At 62.5% G+C, this 11,563-nt stretch overlaps 4 protein-coding genes across 4 annotated transcripts; 2 read left to right on the top strand and 2 right to left on the bottom strand.

Annotated features, from left to right (window-relative positions):
* Positions 1 to 1,333: 1,333 nt before the first annotated feature.
* Positions 1,334 to 3,643, top strand: PLICBS_008136 (uncharacterized protein; the record flags this gene model as incomplete). The annotated part of the gene is made up of 2 exons (XM_018324375.1): positions 1,334 to 1,425; positions 1,489 to 3,643. 2 exons carry the CDS (start codon positions 1,334 to 1,336, stop codon positions 3,641 to 3,643), a joined length of 2,247 nt encoding a protein of 748 aa, XP_018177554.1.
* A 2,030-nt stretch (positions 3,644 to 5,673) lies between these two features.
* PLICBS_008137 (uncharacterized protein) lies at positions 5,674 to 7,524 on the top strand (the record flags this gene model as incomplete). Its single annotated transcript, XM_018324374.2, has 5 exons — positions 5,674 to 5,966; positions 6,023 to 6,050; positions 6,126 to 6,731; positions 6,792 to 7,421; positions 7,471 to 7,524. The coding sequence occupies 5 exons, from the start codon at positions 5,674 to 5,676 to the stop codon at positions 7,522 to 7,524; spliced, it is 1,611 nt and encodes a 536-aa protein (XP_018177553.1).
* Positions 7,525 to 7,730: 206 nt separating this feature from the next.
* PLICBS_008138 (uncharacterized protein) lies at positions 7,731 to 8,921 on the bottom strand (the record flags this gene model as incomplete). Its single annotated transcript, XM_018324373.2, has 1 exon — positions 7,731 to 8,921. One exon carries the CDS (start codon positions 8,919 to 8,921, stop codon positions 7,731 to 7,733), a length of 1,191 nt encoding a protein of 396 aa, XP_018177552.2.
* Positions 8,922 to 9,712: 791 nt separating this feature from the next.
* On the bottom strand, positions 9,713 to 11,214 carry PLICBS_008139 (acetylornithine aminotransferase; the record flags this gene model as incomplete). The annotated part of the gene is made up of 2 exons (XM_065601328.1): positions 9,713 to 10,981; positions 11,065 to 11,214. The coding sequence occupies 2 exons, from the start codon at positions 11,212 to 11,214 to the stop codon at positions 9,713 to 9,715; spliced, it is 1,419 nt and encodes a 472-aa protein (XP_065457400.1).
* Between the last annotated feature and the right edge of the window lie 349 nt (positions 11,215 to 11,563).

Consider the following 11,563-nt stretch of genomic DNA (forward strand, 5'->3'; position numbering starts at 1 on the left):
GCCAGCCAAGGCGGCCAATGCGCGACGCTGTCTTTGCGATACGAGATGTTATTGTGTTGCAGACGTGATGGCTTTTGCACGGGGAAGCGGGAGGACGGGTTACACCTCCGTGCTAGGGCGGGAGAGGCGTGTTTGTCTTGGGCAACTTGCTGCTCCGTCGTGGAGGCCGCTTCTGGTGGGAACCCAAGGATTACATTTCATCTGGCCTTTAAATACTCCGACTTTTGATGGCAGACGGGGCCAATGACTGGTCATGACATGTCCTCAGCCGATGCCGACAAAAGCCCTCGCCATGTCTCGTCAATCTAGGTACCCGTGGACGTACAAGGAGGGCAGCGGCCTACCCCGGATTTTCGGCTATTCCATGCTGCAGCGCGCAGTAACGCCGCCCCCACGCGCCCGCCCGCGCACGACCAGCGCACCGCCGCCCGGGCAAGTCCGGTGACGGGATGGACGCTGCTGTTGGTCGCTCCATGACGAGCCGCTGCATGGCGTCGCTCGAGGCGTCTCTAGGTGCCGTGCGCCAAAGCAGGCCATGTGGCTTATTGTTGCGGGAGATGCATTGTCCAGGTTTGTTAGTCTCGTTGCCGACGTGTCACAGTCAGACGCGCAACGGGAAGCGATCCCTGGGCGCGAGTCAGATGGGACGGGATGGATGGACGGGATCCTTCCATGGATGCCAGCAACGTCACCACCGCCTGGGCCCCTCGTGGTGCAGTGCACTACGGCGGTCGGTGCGGGCACCCATACGAGCTGGGAGCCCCGCCAATGGCCTGGCCCGCGTTGACAATTGCCAGGCCCGTTCGCTCCAACAGCGGTTAGCACCACTAACCGATTCTCCTGGAGGACCCGCCAGCGCAGCGCCTCAGTGGACGTCGTGTTACCTCAGGTGTTAGAGCCAGCCCCATGCTCGCGCGCTCACTCGCTTTCACATGTCAGCCCGCCTCGCGCCTCTCCCAAAACGTCAGCAACTCAAACACACCCACAGTCACGAGGGATCGAACTCGATGGATCCCCTTCACATGCGGCTGCTGCTCCATCCAGGCCATGGCCGCGACTAATACCGTAGCCATTGCCCTGGCCATGCAAGCTCCGCTGTCCTCTTCGCACTCCATCTCCCCTTTCCCTCGCCTTGCGGCGCCAACGGCCCAGTATCAGAGTATCGACGCCACCCGAGTTGCTCGCCTGTCCGTCCCCCTGCGCGAGGTATGTATGCTGCTGACCTGACTCTCCCTGACTCTTCCGCGAGTGCCGTTCCTCCTGACGTCTCTTCTCCAGACCCAGCTCGGCATGAATCCGACATCAGCATAGACACGCCCATCTCGAGGACAGCATGATAGACCACGTCCTGGGGCGTCCGTCGTCCAAGTCGCGGCGCCTGCAAGTCCTTGCCGTCCTGTCCTTTTGGACCTTTTACCTGTACAGGTGAATTACATCTATCCATCACTTTCCATCCAGAATCTGTGTCTGACCGCATTATCACTGCAGAGGCAACCGCCATGGCCCGCCCGTCGCGAGGTCCATCTCGGGTCTCCTCTCGCGCCGCCTCACAGCCTGGCAGACGTTCCTCATGACCATGATGTACCTGTACGCCTCGCGCAACTTCAGCGCCCTCGTCGGGCTCGCCAGCCCCGAGCCCATGGCCAACATGTACGACAAGACCTACTTCCGCGCCACCTGGGTCCTGACGGCCCTCGACGCCGGCTTCTGGACCGCCATGCGCATCCGCGTCCCCTGGCTCCGCGACATCGCCAGCATCGTCTTCTCCCTCTTCTACCTCGTCGCCGCCGAGCGAGCCGACGAAAAGGTCCGCAAGGTCCGCGGCGTCATCACCGTCGACCACCTGCGCGTCTCGTGGAACAAGGGCAAGACGCCCTACCTGGCTTTCCTGCAGCGCCTCCTGCGGCCCCGGTTCACCCGGTGGCCGCCCCGGCAGATCCGCATCCCCCGGCCCTCGGGCAGCGACTACAGCGAACCCGTCGCCGCCTGGCTCTACTATGACGGGCCCGTCGCCGACCTCGCCCACCACAGCCGCGTCATTCTCGACATTCCCGGCGGCGGCTTCGTTGCCATGGACCCCCGCTGCAACGACGACAAGCTCTTTGCCTGGGCGTCCAAGTCGGGCCTGCCCATCCTCAGCCTCGACTATAAGAAGGCCCCCGAATATCCCTACCCCTACGGCCTCAACGAGTGCTTCGATGTCTACGCCACCATAGTCAAGACAAAGGGCCGCTGTATCGGCATGTCGGGTCGCGAAACGCCCCGGGTCATCATCACCGGCGACAGTGCGGGCGGCAACCTCGCCGTCGCGTCAACGCTCATGATTCTCGAGACGGCCAGCACCGAGTTCCGACGCTTCGCCGGTCGCGAGAGCCTGCCGCCGCCCGATGGCCTCGTGTGCTTCTACCCGGCGCTGGACATGAACATTGGCAACTGGATGACGGACGAGCAGATGTCGCTGATACGCGACCGCAAGATGCGTAAAACGAACCGCTCCATAGTGAGGCGCAAGAGCATGCAGTACAACGAGCTCGTCGGCACGCCGCATCACTCTGACGATGAGGACGACAGCACGCCAGCGCCGGAAGACAAGCAGACGGAGGAGCCGACGAGCCCGTACGAGTCGCAACCTCAGTACTCGCACTCGGGCCCCTCGTCCCTGAGCCACCCAGCAGCAGCCAATGCGTCCAAGGAGGACAAGCGGGTGGACAGCGGCATGTCGCACCACGCACAGCCAATGAAGACGCGGCTAGCCACCTCGTCCATGATTTCCTACTTCAACGACCGCGTGCTCACTCCCGAGATGATGCGAGCCATGATCATACTGTACATTGGTGCGCACAACCGGCCCGACTTCACGCAGGACTACCTCCTCAGCCCGGTGCTGGCGCCCGAGTCCCTGCTCGCGCGGTTCCCCAAGACGTACTTTATGACGGGCGAGCGAGATCCCCTCGTGGACGATACGGTCGTGTTTGCGGGCCGGCTGCGGCGAGCCAAGGAGGCGGCCGCGCGGGAGCGTCTGGGGCCGAAGCGGGCGGAGCGCACGTTTGACGACAAGGAGGCGGCCGAGGTGATGCTCATCCCGGGCATCTCCCATGGCTTCATGCAGTTCCCGGGGATCTACCCGCCGGCGTGGCGGCACTTTGAGCGGTGCGCCGTGTGGTTCGAGCAGCTCTTCACCGAGGCAGAGCAGGCGCGGACGCGGCACCTTCGCCCGCCGCAGACGCCGCCCGCCGAGCTGTCGATGACGGTGCCGCAGCATGCCCAGAACGGCCAGGCGATGGACGGAGGGTGGCGACACCACCGGCGTAACCCCACGACGGAGTCGAGCGGTGATGAGGACCGGCCGCTTGAGATAAGCATGACCAAGATGAGCCGCGCGCGGACGTCAGTATCCAAGGGTACGGACGAGGAGGGCAAGGAAGAGGAGAGGCCGCGCGCGAACGGTAATGGGAATGGCAACAGCAGCAGCAACAGCAGCAACAGCAACGGCAATGGAAACGGCAACGGCGCCGCCAAGAAGGGCAAAAAGGCGCTCAACAAGAACATGAGCCTGGTGAAGCTCAAGAGCACCGACGACCTGCTGGGGCGGCGGATGCACGGGCTGGCGAGCGGGTTGACGGGGACGGGGGGCGAAGACTAGGCACGACGTATTTAGCGGGCATGTTGAGCTTTGGCTAGCACTTGACGAGCGAATGACCATCTTACTATACTACCACTGTTCGATTATCATGAGTGATGCCTGGTGAGCCGTTGATGATGTCTTGACGATTGGGTAATGTTGCCTACCTGAGGTAGTCTATCTCCGGGGTGCAGGAGGATTCAGAGAAGCATACGATGGCGCTGCATGGCATGTTGGATGTATACCTAGTAACCCCACAACTCACACTCGGTAATAACATCGAGGTACGCCACGCCAATGAACGAACCGACAGTCTCGCCGTGCTGGCTCCCCGTTGGCGAAAACCATGCCGGGGCCCGGGGGGAATCGAGATGCAGCACCGCCGCCAAGGACGGCAGTTTGGCGCCGAGCGTGCGGCGACATCCATGTCTGGAGCTGCAGTGGGGGGGTTGGGCCACCAAGATATGCCCGGAGACTCCTCCACTGGAGCTGCTCGCGGCTGTCCGAGCCGAGCGCCAGGGCTTTTCTTGGAATGGATGCCGCTGTCAAGGTACTAGAGGTGGTGGATTGGCTCAGCTGGACCTCCAGGTCGGTAAGTAGGTACCTTAAGGTACCTGGAGATGCCCGGCAGCCACTGCAATTCCCACAGCGCGCGTGGCGGCGGACCTCGATGCCGGGCACTGCCCGCCATGCTGCAGTGAAGCTCTGGCGGACAATAGGATGCCTCCAGCTCCACTCGGGCAGGTGTGCCTGGCCGTGGGCTGGCAACTGCTCCAGGTACCTGTAGGCGCCCGCTTTTCCCCCCCACCACGCGCTCGGATCTATTATTCCAGCACGGGCACCTCGTCATCACCATCGTGGACGTCATCCCCCTCCCCTGTGCCCCCGAAGCTTATTGACCCGCTGGCGCCGCGCCGTGACACTCTTCGGCAGTTCTTTTCACCGTCGAAACCTCCGCTGCAGGACCTCCAGATCCCCGCAGAGTAGATGGGAAAACCCGGCGCAGATGGGTAGTTAGGGGGCCCCCCGGTGAGCGTGGCCTGCACGGGCCGCCGCCGCCGCCCATGTCTGCGGGAAACGGCTCATCATGTCGAGGCGCCTTTTGCATGGAAGGACGAAGACGCGGTGTGTGATTGATGATGCCTAGCATTCCTGTTGCTGTATGCTGCAGTATCTACAGTACTACTGTCGGCGCTCGGCACCCCCGGCAGGGTTGCTGAAACTTGGCACCCCTGGCCCGCGCCGTCGTGGGAATCCCAAGCCGACAGATCCGTTCGCCCACCTTTTGTTTTCTCAGATCCCCGCTCCCCAGGTGCTGAGCCATCGACGCTCGGTGATCCACGCTCAGCCATCCGCCGTCCTTCCCGTGTAAGTGGCCGCCGCACCCGCCGTCGTCCCGCGCGAGTGGTGGTGGCCTGTCGAGAAGCTGACAGGACGGAGGGGGCGGCGGCGCCCAGTTTTGGCGGCGGGTCGTGACGCGCGCGACTCTGCCTGCAAGCGAGCTATGTAGTATGTATTGTTTGCCTTTGTTTTTTGCTGCGAGCGCGAGCTCCTAGTGAGTCGTGACAGGGGATGAAGCTTGTACTGCGTAGGTCCGAGCTGGGGATAATCGTCCAAGGCAGCTAGCTGTTCCATGCGAGGTGGCCCAACCGCGGCACGGCCTACCCGACCGCCCTGATGCTGATGCAATGGATGGATGGATGGATGGATGGCGTCCATGGGCAAAGGTATCCATCCAATTCGACGCTTAGCCCTGCCTCATCCTTGCTTGGAAGCGAGGCCTTGGCCTGCCCGTGGCCAAACAAGCTTCGGCAAGCTCCCTCCCTCGCGCTTGCATCCTCTACTAGTGGCATTATGTAGCTATTCTGATGCTAGACCTCTGCCCCTCCCCCTCCATCCCTCCCTCCCTCCGTTGCCCCTACCCTTCTCCTTCCTCGACCTGCCTCCTCTGTCCCAGATTTCGCTCTCCAGCTTTGCCACGGACCGTCGCCAGCTTCACTTCTCTCGCGACGCACATACACAACCGTCACTACCCAGCATCCTCCCCCGCAATGGTCCACCTCGCAGCCATCCACCACGCCGACGGCGAGCCCCCCAAGGCCACCGATGCCGCCTCTGCTGGCGTCGGCGCCGACCCCGATGCCGCCGCGAAGCTCATCGAGAAGAAGACGCACCTGCTGCAGCTCGCCAGCTATGGCGACGAGTTCACCACGAGCGTCTACGGCTCCCGCTTCGCTGCTCAGGAGCTGCCCACCACCAAGATGCCCGAGTGCCAGATGCCCCGCGAGGTCGCCTACCGCATGATCAAGGACGAGCTCAGCCTCGATGGCAACCCCAAGCTAAAGTGCGTTCTTCCGCAACTACCAGCCATTCTGAAATACTAACCGTACCGTCCGACAGCTTGGCCTCGTTCGTTACGACTTACATGGTGCGATATTGCCCCGCCCCGCCCCGCACATCCTTGTCGACCTCACCGGCTGACCCCACGACTCACGTCCTACAGGAAGACGAAGCCGAGAAGCTCATGGCCGACGCCCTCCCCAAGAACTTCATCGACTACGAGGAATACCCACAGACGGCAGAGATCCAGAACCGCTGCGTCAACATGATTGGCGACCTGTTTCACGCCCCGAGCGGCAGCGCCATCGGCACCTCGTCCGTCGGCTCGTCCGAGGCCATCATGCTCGCCGTCCTGGCTATGAAGCGACGCTGGAAGATCCGTCGCCAGGCCGAAGGCAAGAGCACCGAGAACCCGAACCTCATCATGTCCTCGGCCGTCCAGGTCTGCTGGGAAAAGGCGACGCGATACTTTGAGATTGAGGAGAAGTTTGTCTACTGCACTCCTGAGCGCTTCGTTATCGACCCCGAGGAGATGGTTTCCTTGTGTGACGAAAACACGATTGGCTGCGTTCTGATTATGGGCACGACCTATACCGGCGACTACGAAGATGTCAAGGCCGTCAACGACCTGCTCGTGAAGAAGAAGATCAACGTGCCTATTCACGTCGATGCCGCCAGCGGCGGGTTTGTCGCCCCCTTTGTCACACCGGACCTCGAGTGGGATTTCCGCTGCGAAAAGGTCGTCTCGATCAACGTCTCAGGTCACAAGGTATGATCCCAGCGTCCGGTCCAATTTCAGTTATGCCATTGCGGCTCATGCATTTTTCAGTATGGCCTCGTGTACCCCGGTGTAGGTTGGGTCGTCTGGCGAGCTCCCGAGTACCTACCTCAGGACCTCGTCTTTAACATCGATTACCTCGGTGCCCAACAGTCGTCGTTTACTCTCAACTTTTCCAAGGGAGCTTCACAGGTCATTGGGCAGTACTACCAGCTCATCCGCCTAGGCAAGCACGGCTACCGAGCCATCATGAGCAACCTGGTGCGCAACGCCGACTACCTGACCGAGTCTCTTGAGTCTCTGGGCTTCAAAATCATGTCCAAGCGCGCCGGTGAGGGTCTTCCTCTTGTTGCCTTCCGCTTCGCCAACGAGAAGGAGGGAGGCAAAGAGCGGTTCTACGACGAGTTTGCCCTTGCTCGCCAGTTGCGCAGCCGTGGCTGGGTTGTTCCGGCATACACAATGGCCCCTCACACGAACAAGCTCAAGATGCTCCGTGTCGTCGTTCGTGAGGACTTTTCCCGGAGCAAGTGTGACATTCTTATTGACGACATCAAATTGTGCGTCGGTCTTCTGGAGCAAACGGACGAGGAGAGCCTCAAGAAGCGCGAGGAGTATCTCAACACGCATGTCCCGGCCGCAGGCAGAGCCCGGCACGTGAAGCACAAGACGCACGCATACAAGGTGAGCTGTCCCGAGCACCGGTTCTGGACAAGCGGCTGACCAAAGATAGGACGAGAAGCACTCGCTGCAGGGCAAGACTGGCAAGACACACGCAGCTTGTTAGAACCATACGTCGAATGGCTATGGAACTGTAGGAGTAGCGACAATTATTCGGTTACCTCAGAGTACATGAACTGATAAGAAATGAGAAATGAATGACCTCATAACACGTTAAGCACACCGCCGGATATTGCAGATTCCCCAGGCCACGCCCATAGACCCTGCAAAACCAAAGTACCCTCCCCCATCCACCTCATCACACAGGCGGCTTTAGTGAGAGTCCTCTTTCCATTCCTCTTCATTTGGCGGTGGAAGAGTCTTCCAGCCCTCTCCCCAGCCGGGGCTATACTGCGAATAGGTACCACGAAAGTCCTGACGCTCGTCGTCGTCGCCTTCGTTGCCAAACTTGGACTCGAGCGGCTCGAAAACGGTCTTGTCGTACAGGTCCTTTGCCGACTCGTCGGGCCTGTCACCCTTGGGCTCGCTGGTGAGGGAGCCCCGTCCGTCAGGGTCGTCGAAGACGGTCTTTACGGGGATGAGCTGGTCGGGCCCGTCCTGCCACAGACGACAGATGGTCTCGCCGCGAAACATGCGGCCATACTCCTTGTTCCACTCGTCGATGAAGACGTAGCCGCCGGCGTCGCCGCACGTCTGATTCAAGATGCCCTCTGCGGCGAGGTACTCTGCCTCGGAGCACACGCCGTTGACGTGGTGGGTGTGCTTGCGGCCGCAGACGTAGACGGCGACGCTGCCGCCGAGGGCCATGCTGACGTGGTGGCCCTGCCAGCCGAAGGTGTTGCACCAGTTGAAGAGCTCCTGCTTGGAGGCGTAGTAGTCGCCGGGTGGCAGCGGGTAGTTGAGCGGGGAGTAGGCGCGCTGGTGGAGGCAGTGGCACTGCAGCTTGTCGGCGGGGAGGGGCACGCGCTGCTGGGCGTGCGAGTCCTGCGACACGGCCTCGAGGCGGAGGTGCGCGTCGTCGACGAGGAAGGTGTACTCGCCGGTGCCGCCCGCGCGGCGGTGGAGCGTGTGCCAGCGGCGGGAGGGGGCGTGCCAGCGGAGGGTGTGCAGCGCGGTGCCGTTGGGGTGGAGGGCGATGGTGTAGTGTCCATCGGGGAGGTCGCGCGGGATGGTGTAGCCCCCTAGGGTGGCGGTGACGCCGACGGCGGAGGAGAGGTCGTCGGTGCTGCTGCTGCTGCTGCTGCTGCTGCTGCCGCTGCCGATATCCTCAACGCCGCTTTTGTCGGGTGTGGTGTTGTTGTCGTTGGCGGTGGTAGCGGCCGTGTTGTTGACATAGACGGGCGCAGTGGCATTGACGAAGCGGCCGCCGCCCATGGTGTTGCTGTTGCTGTAACTGTTGTTGATGTTGGTGGCAGTGGTGTTGTTGTTATAACCACGAGCCCAGAGCGCCGCCCGCGCCGAGCCGGCGAGGCACGCAGACTGGAGGAGGGCGCGAGGCTTCATCTTGGAAAACTCTGAAGAGAACAGTGCTAGAGTTGAAGGATGAAAAGAAGAGGGTTCGAGTGGGATATGTCAGGGGTGGACGAAGCTGCAGAGAAGTAGCAGTGCCTGCGTGGAAGATGTATGTTGGTGGCGGCGGTATTGTTGGTGGTGGTGGTTGGTGGACGACTGGAGAGAAGAAGTGCTGCCCGAGTGGGAGAGAGATGGGAGATGTACGGTGCAAGCAAGTGTTTCTCTCCGGTGCTGGTCCTGGACAGGAGAGGAAGTGGACGAGCCGAAAGTGTGCTTTTTATACAAAGTGGGCGTGGCTTACAGGACTCGCGCGCGCGCGCGCGTATGGTGTATAGCCTTTTCCTCGAAGACAACTCTATTATACTGTCCAACGCCCGCAGTCTCGTAAGGGGGGGGGTCCAACCAGCCGGGCAGAAAGTTCGAGCACGTAGAGTTGTGGCCCGGCCCGAGGCTTTTCACGCCCGGTTTGGGATCCCAGTCCAGGGGGGCAAGGAAAGGGGCGTAGGTCGTCGGTGTCGAAGCCAGTCGAAGCGCGCCTTGCTGGAAGAAGCAGACACTCACCCTGCAGAGAAGACAGGCGATTGGTGTCTTGATGAACGGCTTTTGCACTCCTTGTTTGTCTGTCTATGTACACGACTGATCTTCGCTAGCCTGCCTGCCTTGGTATCCAGACAGCCTTTTTCTGCAGACAAACTGTAAACGCCTCACTCAAACGCAAAACGAGCACGAACGCAACAGCATCATGTCAGACGGCAGGTCCCTCTGCCCTCGTGAGAACCCGCCTACGGCCGCGTCGCCGCAATGGCCTCCTCCAAAATGTCGACGCCCTGGTTGATCTCGTCCTCGGAGACGAGCAGGCTGGGCACGAAGCGCAGGGTGTTGGTGCCGGCCGTGATGACGAGCAGGCCCCTCTCGCGGGCGGCCTTGACGATCGGGGCCGGGTCCTCGGTCAGCTGTAGGCCGAGGATGAGGCCGCGGCCGCGGACCTCGGAGACGAGGCCGGGGAAGCGGTCGCTCAGGGCGGCGAAGCGCTTGCGGAACAGGTCGCCCTTGGTGGCGACGTCGCGGGCCAGCTTCGGGTCGGCGAGGCGGCCGACCATGTAGTGGGCGAGGCGGCAGGCCATGGGGTTGCCGCCAAAGGTGGTGCCGTGGTCGCCGACCTTGATCTTGCTGCCGACATGGTCGTTCACGATGACGGCGCCGACGGGGAAGCCGTTGCCGAGGGCCTTGGCCGAGGTGAGGATGTCCGGGTGCGCCTCGCGGGGCAGGCCGGCGTGGGCCCAGAAGTCGCCGGTGCGGGACAGGCCGCACTGGATCTCGTCGTAGATGAGGACTGCGCCGACCTCGCGGCAGCGGCGGGCCAGGGCGACGAGGAACTCGGGGGTGGCGGTCTGGACGCCGCCCTCGCCCTGGATGGGCTCAACGATGACGCCGCACGTCGACTCGGTGACGGTGTCGTTGATGGCGGCCACGTCGTTGTAGCGGCCGATGCGGAAGCCGGGTACCATGGGCGAGAAGGGCTTCTGGTACTTGGGGTTATGGGTGGCCGAGAGGGCGCCCATGGTGCGGCCGTGGAACGCGCCGTCAAAGGAGACGACGTCGGTCTTGCCGCCCGAGGGGTCGAGCACCTTGCCGACCTTGCGGGCGAACTTGATGGCGGCCTCGTTGGCCTCGGAGCCCGAGTTGCAGACGAAGACGGAGGCGGCGTCGTGCATGCCGCCGAGCTCGCGCGTCTTGTCGACGAGCAGCTTGGACAGGGCGCCGGTCCAGGGGTTGTAGTAGAGGTTGGAGGCGTGGACGAGGGTGGCGGCCTGGTCGGCCACGATGCGCGCGAACTCGGCGTCGCAGTGGCCCAGCGCCGTCACCGCGATGCCCGCCGTGAAGTCGAGGTAGCGGCGGTTCTCCACGTCCCAGAGCCACGAGCCCTCGCCCTGCACGAAGACGGGCGGCGGGCGCGCGTACGTCGCCACCATGTAGGGGCTGTGCTCGGCCACGAGCGCCGCGCTGGGCGAGTCGTCCCTGGGGTCCGGGTTCGGCAGGGCGGCATCTCTCTGGGTGGCTCTCGCGTCAGCTGCTGTTGCTGCTGCTGCTGCTGCTTCGTCGGAGGGGAAAAGGTCCTCGCAGAAAAACTCACCTTGATCGTCTGCTGGACGCCGGCGGCCAGGTTCGACGCAAAGCACCGGCGCTGCGACGGGCCCCGCGCAACGCCCGCCGCCGTCGCCGCCGCCCACGACGAGCCCGCCAGTGCCCGCGACTGGCGGCGAAGAGACAGAATCAGAGCCATTGAGTGCCCCGGCCGAGTAAACACCTTGGACGAAGCGAAGCAATGGGCAGAGGGGGGAGATGGTAGGACATGGGCAAGTGCGGGTGGGTGTGAGTCGACATTTATTCGACAGGCGCCTTATCGATAAAGGTCCGGTACCGCTACCGGCCCCTCGGGTGCGAGTACCAGGGGCTCGGAGGTAGAGACACGGCGACTAACACGCCCAACTGCGACTGGAATATGGCTCACTGGCGCTGCAATTGTCACCGTCGCAGCCATCCATGCAACATGCCGCGCTGCTAAAATAAAGGCGCACGCAGGAGGCGACAAATCCGCGCATAGTCATGCCAAGGTACCGCTACCATAGGGA

This window comes from Purpureocillium lilacinum (genome assembly GCF_023168085.1).
Source record: "Purpureocillium lilacinum CBS 284.36 DNA, scaffold_6, whole genome shotgun sequence".
Taxonomy (NCBI): Eukaryota; Fungi; Ascomycota; class Sordariomycetes; order Hypocreales; family Ophiocordycipitaceae; genus Purpureocillium; species Purpureocillium lilacinum.